This window comes from Pristis pectinata, chromosome 27, assembly GCF_009764475.1.
Source record: "Pristis pectinata isolate sPriPec2 chromosome 27, sPriPec2.1.pri, whole genome shotgun sequence".
In the NCBI taxonomy this organism is placed as follows: domain Eukaryota; kingdom Metazoa; phylum Chordata; class Chondrichthyes; order Rhinopristiformes; family Pristidae; genus Pristis; species Pristis pectinata.
The window spans coordinates 3182465-3195130 of record NC_067431.1 but is presented as its reverse complement, the minus strand read 5'-3'; the positions used below and the strand labels follow the sequence as shown (position 1 = coordinate 3195130).

The following is a 12666-nucleotide window of genomic DNA, read 5'->3' as shown; positions in this document are numbered from 1 at the left end:
GAAGCTATGAGTTTCGGGTGATTGAAGAGAATTGGTCATCTAATTTTGGATTTAGCTCTGAAGACTCCACCCGAAGATTAAATGTAAGGGCTGGGGCGGGAGATTTGCCTGTTGTGCTTTGTTATACCTTTTCTTTAACTCCTGGACTGTCTCATGCATTCATATTAAACTTCCAGCAAGATTTACGCCGCAAGATATTTCAGCTGCTTAGCCCGCGGAGGATTCCTCTGCCTTTATCACGGTGCCCAGAGGAGCAGTGATCCTGAAACCGCTATCGAAGGAGGTGGAAGCGGCCCTCGGAGTGCTCTGGTTTATCCAGCGCACAGCAACGACCAACGCCACGCAAACCTCATCAGCCCCAAACACGAGACCTTATTTAATCCCCATCCACCTCCGGATTGTCTGAAATAAACGCAAACCCGGGGCATGCAATGATCACAATAGGGCGTGGCTCTTCGAGCACCCACTGGGAGAGTTTTATGTCCCACACACGCTTACAGCCTCTGTCCTCAACTCCGAGCGTTGTGGATTTCCGAGGCTATGGACTGGCTCAGAATTACACGCATTGGGTTGGTCGGAGAAATCCGACATTCAGAAGTAATAAGGTAATATGGCCTCAGACCCCATAGCAACCAATGTGAACGGGGAGTCCATTCTAAAACTGACTTCCCAGTCCTGTGACAACTCTTAGTGTGCACCGCCAGCTCAAGCTCTTCTCAATCCCAACCGCGTTTACGTAAAGACAAGCTAACTCCCAAGCGCACAGCAAGGGTCACCACGGCTTCTGACCGCTATACAAGACCAATGTCACTGTCAGCTCTGGTGTGTCGGACAGGACAAAACACCATCTACGTTCATTATTTTCTACAGATAAAGTTATACTGCAACATTCTAAACTACTTTTAAGATGGATTGAAACGCCAGGATCAAGCAGAATCAACATAAAAACCGGACGAACAAGCCGACAGTAGTGGCATTAATTGTCACGATACTGGGCACTATTAAGTCAGAATTTTCATCCTAAAAACAGCATTACATTACGACTTTTGTCTTCACCTCGATACAAATTCAGAGGCAAATCTGTTGGGATGGAGAATGCAGAGAGGAGGCTGGGCTGGTCAGCGGGAGCACGGTTAAAATCCGATATCCCATGAAATCCGATGTAATAATGCAAGATGTTCAAACAAATAAAAATATATGAATGCCTCTCTGACGGGCTAAACTGCTTGTAATCAGTTCTCAACCCGGTTTCATTTCCACTGAATTCAGTCTCCGGGAAAATTCCCATTCCAGCAACAACAGCCGATAGAGAAATCCATAGAAATTCACAGCTAAGTACCCGAAAGAAAGCAAACTCCGTTTACAAACAGCGTGACTTAAGAGAGACCAGAATATCTCCTGTTCATTCAAAGACACCGCACAGACTTCTCGGCCTAGGAACGTTCAAGTTTGTCGGCGGAGTGAGACGGGATATGCTGCCGTTGCTGCTCACAGACAGATGTCCTGATGTTGTGGAGTTCCCCACCCATACTGACTAGATATGCGGATTTAATGCAATATATATTTCAAAGTTTTCTGCGTTCAAAGACTTTTTCACAAATAGGGCTGGCAGATTTAGAAGAACTGGTTTGAGACAGGGGGAATTACAACTGTAAAGGAGACCAGATCAAGACATATTCTCCAATCCAATAAATTTTAATCGTTTAGTTATATGTGATAATTGTATTTAGCTAAATCATGTTCTCAGCAATATGATGCATTCAGCTTTATGCACTTTGCAAAATCTTGATCTGGTTTTGCCTATTTAATAAATTAAAAGAAGAATCTAACGGTCCGGCTTTTGATCAACCCCATTTCTCTCCGGGACCATGACTGCGCCAGACCGCGAGCAACTTCAAAAAGTCACAACAGTGAAGAAGTACAAAGCAGCCTGCAAATCCGGCCGGCTCGACACACGCGCCCACCTTTCACTCCCCACCACTGTTAACCGCCTCGTCACCCAATCGATGATCTTGAATCTGTCATGCCAGAAACCGGAAGATGCAAGATTCTTCCAGAGGAATGAGTATCCATGGATGAGAGGGAGGGGCGGGGTTGGAGAGGGCTCAAACTCTGGGAAGGAGCATACCTGAAAATGACCCCACCTCTTTTGAAAGCTGCAAATATCTCAGTACAGTTGGCAAATATCTCAGTACAGTTGGACCTCAGAAGGCCTGCGGATAAAACTTGTTTTCTCCTGGTTACTTACTTAAACTGAATTAACAAAATATATTTGCAGCAAAAAAATAATGGGGATATTTTCATAGTTCCCGCAACCCCTGAAGTGGAAACACGTTGAACATATTGTTCACCTTCTCGTTCCCTGCAGGACTGAACCGAACAGTGGCAGCGAAGTAACTCATTGACACTTCGCCGCTGATAAGAACAGAGATAACACTTACTTTCCCTGAGGTAATTGAGATGTGAGAGCAGGACCTCGGCGTTGTAGAGAGAGGTCAGGCGGAGGAAGTCCTCCTTGTTCATTTTACAGAGTTCCTTGCCGTCCGTGTTGTGAAAGAGGCTGGTGTCAACCTCCAGCAGCCCGTATTCCTTGATGGCCCACTCCAACCACTGCCTGACATGCTCCTGACTCCAAAGAGTGGGATCTGCAGAAAACCAGCCAGTTAAATAACTCATCCAATATCCTCACAAACCGCACCGACTCCCTAATACTAATTCCCCAATCCGCACGTTGTTTTAGTTAAAGGGGCAGTGCCATTTCTATGTGCAGTAGATGATGGGGTTTATCTCCCAGCCAGCCGGCTCAGCGACTGATTTACTCAATCCAGATGTATCCAACCCACTCGACTAATTTCTGGTATTAGCAATTCAGTGCATAATTGGATCAAATTTAGTCAATTTCTGCGTTGTCGTAGGCCCTTTTCCCTGGCATTTCACCTCAATAGACTAACGGTGGAGAGATGGGCACTCTGTGGCCTCTGTTTGTGTGCATTGATCTGCGAGAACCAAGGATCCCACACTGGGTCCGGAGACAACGACGCCACCCTTATCCCAACCCCCGGGCCTGCGCTGGAGACGAATTACCTGCCGGAACGATCACTCTCCTCTCGTTGGTGGTCATGTTAGGGGGAGGGAGGCCGTCCTTCTCATCCATGTAACTGCTGTAACTCATGGAGTTGGTGTCAGTGGCGCCCACCAGCTTGTTACATTTTGCAACGCTGCAGTCCACGGGTGAATCCCTGTCAGGGGAAACAGGTAGAAGGTCACGAGAGAAAGGAAGAGACAAACATATCGGCGCAGCAGTGGAACTGTCGCTACCTGTCAACCTTGCTTACATTCTTTCCGACGTTTTACAAGTGACTTAAAAACTTTCTTATGAAAATGTGGGCAACGGTTGCCAGGAACACCTCGCAGGGAATCATTTTAGTAACGAAGCCAACGGGAGATTATATATTGTACAGATAAATACAGTTTCAATCGCCTCTCCTAAACGAACCATGGGCCACATTCCCTTGTGCGCAAGGTGCGATCAAATGTCCCTGTGTATTCGTTTTTAACTTTCCCAAGTCAAGCGGCTTCCACTTTTTACAATTCGTGCCCTTCTATTTTGCAAATGTTGTGCTTGTCCGTGGGGGTGGGGGGGGGACAATTCTGTCATGTTCAACATTATAAAATAAACTTCATTGCTTGTAAGAGGGATCGGGAAATGGCAGCAAAGAAATAAGGGAGTCCGAGAAAAGATGTAATCCACAGACGTCCCGTCCCAGAGACATGAGCGCAAAGACCGAAACTGTATCATTAAATGGCTGGGCGCCTTTGGAATGAGATTTTGCATCGAGCGCCGGTTTACTCTCTCAACTGGACATAAAGGGTCCCATGATTTTAAGTAAAGTGGGAGGGAGCCATGAGGTAGGGGGAATGTGTCACCTGTGTTCTCAATCAATGATAAAAAAAAAATCAGAATTATTTCACTGTTTCCTTATTGCAGTGAAGACTGCACTTCAAATGTACTCAGGGAGCTGCAGAGCGTTTCAGGGGGTTTGTGAGTTGCTCGGCGGGGCTCCGGTCTTGGTGTGCTGCAGAAGGGGACGAATATTGAAGAAACCTGCACCAAAGAGCATAAATTCAAATCCCACCGTGCAAAGCTGAGAATGTGAATTCAACTAAAAAAAAAGGAATCAGTAAAAGTGCCGACTTGTTACATAACTCTCCTTCCTCCCTCGCCCTCCGCTACCTCAAAACAAATTGCCCTACTTATTATGTCTCTGAGGGAAGGAAACTGGTCGAAGCTCATCGGTCTGAACTATTACCGATTTCATATGTAGAATGACCCAGCAATCCATGTGTGTGGAGGGTCCGCGCTCGTTTTGTCAGAACAATTGGAAGAGATCCTTCGCTGATCGGATATCACAGGTACAGAGCGGACCTTGTACACTTCCAGCAGTCAAGCGCTCAGCAGTGACCCACGCCCCAAGGCCTGTTACTTATGGTTAGAAGACAGTTCTTGTGGATGTTTGGGATTATCACTGGTCCTCACCACTGACCAACAGACTACACTTCCCTTTGAGCGCACGGTGAGCGGATCGAGGAACAGCTGAGCACCCTCCAGCAAACAATACGGGAGTCTAAAGCCGGCAGGTGGCCAGATGCGTTGCCGAGAAGCTCGGGGGAACTGAGGCTTATTCACACAACGCTTTACGCTCATGTGGGTTGCTATGAATATTCCTTAAGTCTGCATACTGCAAGGATAAGGTCTTCCTGCTATTCGTGTACTACTCAACAAATACGGTGGGCCTATTTAAATATACGGGAATATTCTCAGTGTGTTCCCAATTCTATGGGAAAGCAAGGAATGGGTGCCTTAACTCCTGCTTAGTACCGGACTTTACAAAGGTGTCACATAAACTGAATAGATCAAGCTGGTCTGGAGATTCTCCGGGGGCATCACACCACAAGCATTTACAATCCGTCTGGCTGAATGCAGATCAGGAAGCGCATTCCCCGAAGGAGCCGGCTGATCCGATGTTACCTGGAGCCGTTAATGTGGTCATATTCTCTCTTGATATTTGTCCTGACAGGTTGATTGATCCATTCTTGTTGAGGCAAAGGGTTAATTTTGTGCGTTTGTCCATAGTCGGCTGCAGCTGAAGCCGTCATATCCGTTTTGGGAAGCTGTGCAGCGACGTACGTGGTGTCAAACAAGGACTGGTCGTCGCTCACAACGGACAGGGCCTCCTGGAGACAGAGCAAACACCAGGCAAACAGTGAGAGAATAACAGGGACCCCGTATAAACCCTCCAGCAGAAAACAGGCAGACGCACATACAGCGCCCCTTTCTCCAGACCAAAATAGATATCGGGCCGGTTACTCAAAATAACTCTGAACTCTATCAACCATTATTCCATTACATAACGTCAGATATATCCACCGTCACACTGTAAACGAAATGTTTTATTATTCCGGTTTCCGACCCTGTGTGTGATTACTATGTGTGTTCCTGTGCAACGGTGTGAGGTCTATAACTCGCAACCCTCAGCACCAGCTCAATGACTATTAACGGAGTACTTTGGGAATTCACGTTGTTCCATTTAGAACTAAAAGTAACATAAGTATTTAAATATTGAGTGTTAGACCTGGAATTGTTACACCTGGATTGGCTCTTCAGCGGCCTTTCGACCAACTTCTGAAAAATACAGATTATCTCTGGGAATGGTTGAGATTCGCCCAGACTTTGAGGGAGTGCGCTACGATGTCTGGATATCTTGGTTGAACAGGCCTGCAAGAACAGTCTGAAGTGGAGCGGAATGGTTAAAGATGCCCTTGGTGTCTTGGCTTGATCCTGCTGTAGGAATCAGCAGCCTTTGCCTCTCTACACAGCAGCACAATGACAGTCAAGGGCAATGGCAAATATCAGTGACACACCGTCGATCAGCCGGTTTGCTTTTCCATTAGTTTGCGCTTGTCAGCTCTCAAAGACCATTGGTGCAACCCAAGCCCAAACTGCACTGAAGTGAGCGAATGCGACAGAAGTAGAAGGGGCAGGAAGGAGAAGCGGCGGATCCTGATCCAGGCCAGAGCAAGTTGCAAAAGAAGTCATTGCGAATAATGAACGTGCTGACAAACGCAGAACACCTTCAGGGAGTGCAGGGAGAAAAGGGCTAAGTTTTTCATCTTTAGTGTATTAAGGAAAAGGAAATCTGGCAGGAAACATGGGTGTAAAGAACGGAAGTGTATGTTTAGTTGATAAGGGCGGGGGAATTGATGAGAAACCCGGTGTTCAGTTATGAGTCAATCAAACCTTTGAACAACACAATATCTTCGTTTTAGAGCGATCGTCCCTTCTGTCTCGGCGAGTTCCTTAATTTGTAAATACCGTGTTTCTTTAACTGACTCCCTTGTGTGTTCTGTGGGACCCTCTCCCATAAGGAGGCAACTCACAATTACAGATGGAACATCTGAGACAAATAAATTCTGCCTGCAAGCTGCAGATGGCGGGACGCGCTACACCGAAGCAGGCAGCGAGATCTCGCCTGCACGCAGACCGGAAAAATACGCGACCAGTCTCGTTATAATGCATTCAAACAAATTCTAAACACATGAAGTGGGTCATTCCACGCTTGCTGGGGAGTGTTTGGCGCACGCTGGCTACCTCTGGGGGTGGTGAGGGGCCCATCAATTTGCGGAATGGGTCCCGGGCGCTGTGCCATGTAACACTGCGCACTTCGTGATAGTCCCGGCGATCCGTGCACAGGTTCCTGCCACCTTGCATTGAGAGCCCGGTCACCCCTGTTCTCGGATCGCCCACCCATCTCGTTTAATCCCAAGCCAGGTTTACGAACAGCGCCCACGTTGGGAACATGCTTGTCCAAGTGAATAAGAGAAGCGAAGTCCACTCGGTGCGGACAGGCTGACACTCACCGGGACTCCCTCAACATCGCCTCTTTATCACAGGCGCCCCACTGACTGAAACGGAGTCTCCCACTCCGGCATCAAGGCTTGAAAGGAAAAGGAAATTTAGCAGGACGTGGAAAAATGAGGAAATCGGATTACCGCTTTGGGCTGGAAAGTTACTCAAGTCCCAATGAAAGGGTGGCAATGAGATGTACATGACGGGCAGTCTCTGAAGCACTCCCCACCCCTCCCGTCGACCCTTACCGTAATCGTGCCGTCCATTTCACCCGATTTCTTCCCTTTTCCCCAAATCGGAACAATATCCCAAACATGACACAGTCAGGAGGTAATTACAACCGCAATTCTTGTCGGACAGGCGAGGTAACCGGATGAAAGATTGGCAATTTTGGGAAGTGAAGTCAGCCGCTTGAGAGGAAGCCGCTGAACCAATGATGGGGGCTCATTACACATGTTTTTAAAGCAGGATATTTTGGCCGTCAAGATAAGGAAAGAGAAACAATAGCGATTTCTCATTTTCCGTGGTTCAAATGCGCTTTCCTGTCGGGAAGCGCCCCGCAACCTAAACGGGTTCAACCCCTGCTCCACCAACGTATACCTCGTATTCACACAAGCATCCTCTTAACCCAAACGCTGCAGAGTTACTATATTTTAACTTTAAAATAAAATAAACTATCAACGTTTTTTTATGGCATAACTCACATCACTAGAGTATTTTTTTTGCACCACATTTCCTGTTGTTTCTGATGAACAGTCGGGAATTTCCACATTAAAAAGTAACAACCTCGAGGGGCCCAGTCTCAACACAAACACGAGCGGCAAAAAGTTGTCAAAGTACCGAAAACTTATACAAGAGTCGATCCGTCACTTTTTCACCAAACGCGGCAGACATCTGTTACACCAGCAATATTTGTTTTATGAAGTATTCCTTTCTGAGCATTTACTGAAACAGTATAATTTAGAATGAAGAATTTACCTGGAGAAACTTTTATGTATTTAGATATATTTATGTGAAATCTCCCGTTATGTCTAGACCTTGTGCTCCTGTTATTTGAACGCGTCCACAAGTCTCCAGTCTCCTTATTCGATTTTTTTCCTCTCTCTCTCTTCACTAAATTGGCGAGTTAAAACCTACAGTACCCTCCCCCCTCTGAAATTATCCTCATCAATCCAGCCAGCATTTCAGTGCAGCTGCAGTTCCGAGCGTGAGGAGACCGCCGGGGAGTCGCGGTGCGCTCACTGATGAGGTGAATGTTCGATCCAGTAATAATTGCAAAGTTTCGGTCCTATAGTTACACCGAAGGCGTTCTTCACGCAGTCATTGGACCTTGGTTCCGTATCTAAACCCCAACTAAACCCTCAGTGTAATGTGAAAGAGCATTAAATTCGGGTGGGTACCCGTGCATTTGAATTCTTTGTGTGTCTGAGAATAATATGATTGTAACTATGTTTTATTACTCGTCTTTACACGCGAGGGTTTGCTATTCAGAATTCATACATCAGTGACTTTGTCTCCAGCTAACACCACAGCAGCCGTTTCCGAGACCAAACTTCCTCCAGAGAACCGTCCTTGTTGTCACTGTGGGGATGGTCCCAACCTGACCGCACCCCCCACCACCTACATGCCTCGCACAGGGCTTCATCCATCACCATTCCCCCCGCCTCATCAGCACACACGCACCGCCACCCTGCTGGAGCTGCTCGACAGAAATGGGTTTTTTTTTGCGCGCGCGTACTTCAGGAGACGTGAACGCGGAGTCCTGGTCCACTCGGGCCCTGCCAGAGAGCCGGGGGTTCCTCAATCTCTGGTATCAATAAGGAAACCGAGCGGGGCAAATCGTCACCAGGATTTGTTTACAATTTGGAATGGGGCAAACAAATCCAGATCCCTTCTGACCTGACGTTTCAAGATGCCTGGAGAAGGGACTGAGTTGCGTAATGCATGTGTTAAAATTTTGTAACCAGAAGAGTATCACAACGCGCAATTTATGAGCCCTCTCTGTTGACAAAATGTGTAATTTTGATGGGACAAGGGGTAATTCAGAAATGCAAACACAAGGAACCCGATTAACTCTTCCCTAATTTTTAAGAATGAGGACAAGTTCCCACAACTACAAGAGACGTAAGAAAATGGTGAAAGGGAGAAAGAAATCTGCTACTCCAAATACACAAGCGAGCTGTCTGGGCCGTTGCTCGGGGCCATAATTAATTTGAGATTTATTTTTATTGGAGAACTCCTAGTCTCCGCTGACCTTAGGAAAACAAGTCTGCAACCAGAGCCTGGATGCGCTTGAATGAAACATAATATAACTGCAAAGTATTTCTTGCTTTCCTGCTTTAGGGTTTTGTCTCGGCGTGCTTAAAAAATTAATGCATAGTTATCTTTAGAAAGTAATAAATGTCCGAGTTGTAATTAGATCAAGGTCTCGCAGTTCGGAGCATTGTAATGAAAGGACCGATTATTGGCCCATGTGAGCCCCATGGAGGGGGTTTCTCCCGAATACTGAGTTCCCCCCCCCCTCTCTCTCTCTCTCTCTCTCTCTCTCTCTCAGTGAGCTTTGGTTGAACTCTGGCTCGGAGTAAAAGCATGGAACAGACTGAGAATTGTTCCACTTTCGCAGACCTCTCCCCCTTGGTTGGAGACTGTCTGAAAAACAGCCTTTGTATCATAACACAAACGTTATGACTGGATGAAAAAAATGTGCTATTTCAAGGGCGTTAGGTACAAACTCGAGGTCCGCATACCGCCGTAGAATATTAGAAGCATAAATGTTTTCTGAAGGTGCTCTTTGAGGCGCATTTCAAGCGCTGTGATATTGCTTCCCCTTTGATTAAGTGTTAGTGCCTACAGTGTCTGAAATAAATGGATCCAGACCGTTACGCACCTGCAAATGACTGATTTTCACTTTGTAAAAACACGACAGAACGGTTAGAAACACGCAGCGATTGCAAAATGCACGGAATACTTACTTTGCCTTAGATTTAATTAAAAACGTAAGTTTTTTAATCTTTATATTGCATAGATGCACGCACATTCTTAGTGAACGGATTGTATCTATGTAACGGATCAAACTTGGCTGCTACAAATGTGCTTTCTATTTTTTTACTTTTAATGATGCATTTAACCGTTTTGTTGTGAAATGGGTACTTCTGTCTGAGGGAGTCTTTCAATTCGTCTGATGGGATTTCAATGCATTTAGAGGGCTTGGGCCTCAGAGGGAAATTCTCTGCATAAAAGGGGGTAAGTGGGGAGCAAAGAACATTTCAGCTTGGAGTTGGGCAGCAGCATTCCACAAACAAGTAGCCGAACCTTTGGTCTTATGCCTAGAAAAACTGAATCCTCAGTTGACAAGTCACGGCTGTATCTTTATCCCAGTTCCCATCAGATGTAACCCGCCATTTCAAAAGCAGTTCTAGCATCACTGAACACTCACATTGGGTGCAATCTGGACATGAATGCGAAACTTAAAACTCGCCTGTGGTGGATATTAGTTGGTTAGATTGACTTTGTTTCATTCACGCTGCGACTAGGCCTGCAATAAATAACTCCGAGTTTCTACAGGTAAAAGAACAATTGTGATGGATGACTTTTTGTTTGGAATTCGTGTTCGCCGCTGAGGTTGAAGTTTGGGTGGTGTCTGGGCGGGGGGGGGGGGGGGGGGGGGGAGGTGGTGTCACTCGAGTTTGAGATTTGCATTAAACTTTTAAAAATGCCGAGTGGTTGACCAGTAGCGGCAGGAGCCCCCCCCAGTTTGCTGGGGAAATATTTTCACTGTGTAGCCTTTTAGAATTGACACACGAGCCAGAGTGATAGTTGGAAACGAAGGAGCGACAGACCAGCAGGTAATGTCTCCGAGGTTAGGACAAGCTGCACAGGGTTTGAAGACGGCAAGGAACGACTTTCATTCCCTTTCAACTAAACGGCAGCCCAGGGCTTATTCCCTAGTGTCAGTCTGAATTGGAGTCCACTTGGGTGTACATAGCTTAACTGGAAACCCAAAGTTGAACAAATTAGAATTTGGAATGAATGTACAGCGGGGACATTAAATGCTGGTTAAACAAGGACTAATTCAATATTGGTTTTCCAGCATGCATCAAATTCTCTTCTGTTCTTCCTATCAAGAAAGGCTTTTTTTCCTCGGACATGTTCCATGAGTTTAACATCAGGTCACTGCACGGGTCTGGTTGCTTGCTACTGCCTCAATCTTACCTTTACGTAAGACGAGGTGTCTGGGACAGTCTGAAACATGTTCCTCCAATCTGCCCCGAGTCGCGTTCCGTTTGCTTCCACGTCCTGAAAGAAGTCCCACATTTGAGAGTGTGCACAGAAGTCGGGTTTAGCCAGTGCCCCTTACACCCAGATCTCTCTACATTTCCTGTCGGAGACTTGGAAGTGTCCAACCGCACACCGCGGGCATAAAATGCACCCAAACTCATTCAGATGGAAAATTACTTTCTCCTAATCCGCAGCAGACACGCAAGCACTCCCGCAAATGATGCTGCTCCTGAACTGTCCAGCGCTGTTCCTTCAACTGTCTATCCGACTACCTATCTCTCCGTATCTATTCACTGCCTGTGTCTGTTTTTCTGTTTTCCAGTCACTATGTCTATCTCTTTTTCTCAGGTTTCCTCCATTCCTGGTTTATCCGCAGCAGAGTTAACTATTCATCTCTCTGCCATGTTTTCACTAATTTCCTCCAGGCCTCTTGGCTGCTCTTTCCTTTCTTGCCTCTTATCCTTTCCCTTTCTTTTTGCACTTTTTATATTCACGTCCTCTGTGAGCTCCCCTGTTTCCCGGCTTCCCTTCGATCGAGTTGTTGCGTTCCGTTAAGCCGGGGAATCAGATCAATTAATATTTTATTCATTCTTACACTCTTTCAGCGGCCCCTTCACTCGGGGTCCTTTGCTGCCGTTCCTTTTATATTGTCACATTTTGGTTATTTTAGTGGTTAAAAAGTCGCACTCACCTTTCAAGTTGGTTAAGAGACCTGCAGCGCTTTGTGACTCCGGTACCGTGCCCAGGAGACGGGCGGATTAGCCGTCCATTGCTAGCCCAATACTGAATGTGTTAGTCTTAACAAGAAAGCCCATACTGTGGTGGAGCCCGCGTGCCTCAAAATACCAGACAGCCCCAGTTTAGAAAACCTCAGGGAATTATTATGACCGGTGCGTAATGGTGATACCTTTTTTATATATATATCTTAACTTTGTTTACTAATTTCTTCTATCAATTCTAATGAATTACTGTGAAAGTGAAATACCACTCTGCCGGGTGAGTTGTGGGGCCGCCCCGCGGATAACTGGAATAACTACCGCCACAACTCACCCACCGAACTCCCTCACAAGAAACTCAGCGAGCTGACTTTTCTGCGCTTTCAAAGAAGTTAGACCAAGTCGCGACGCTGAGTGGAGCTCCAGACCCATCCGTAACCTAATTCAAACTCCAACTTTCTTTATATATAAAAATTCCAAGTAACTTTTTACAAGATTCCAACCCCAATTCTAGCATCAAAACAAATAAAATAAAACACTGGGTTATTTTGTAAACAGTCATTTAGGGAACATGTGTCCTCTTTGCTAATTGCTCCTTAAATCCCGCTACTCCCCTCCCCCAGGATGATCCAGACCCAAACATATTGAAACATTTTTCTCTGAAGAGTAACATATAAAGAGTCGGGGTGAAAGGGGCCAGACGGGTCGCTTTGTCTGTGTTCAGGTCGATCGTGCAATTACACTCTAACGGAACTGAGGAAGGTA

At 46.2% G+C, this 12666-nt stretch overlaps 1 protein-coding gene across 6 annotated transcripts in view; it reads right to left on the bottom strand.

Moving 5' to 3' along the window:
* Positions 1–12021, bottom strand: part of fli1 (Fli-1 proto-oncogene, ETS transcription factor) — a 73933-nt gene extending 61912 nt beyond the window's left edge. The window contains exons 1-5 of one of the 6 annotated variants that reach the window (XM_052039796.1): positions 11877–12021; positions 11120–11203; positions 5030–5235; positions 3085–3239; positions 2442–2645 (exon numbers count right to left, since the gene is read on the bottom strand). In XM_052039796.1, the coding sequence (XP_051895756.1) occupies positions 2442–2645; positions 3085–3239; positions 5030–5235; positions 11120–11158 (604 nt within the window). In that variant the 5' untranslated portion in view covers positions 11159–11203; positions 11877–12021. Of the gene's footprint in view, positions 1–2441; positions 2646–3084; positions 3240–5029; positions 5236–5633; positions 6111–6918; positions 7088–7155; positions 7273–7885; positions 7980–11119; positions 11360–11876 lie in introns of those variants that run through there. The other 5 variants (XM_052039795.1, XM_052039800.1, XM_052039797.1 and 2 more) reach the window with 5 other exon arrangements.
* Positions 12022–12666: the final 645 nt, after the last annotated feature.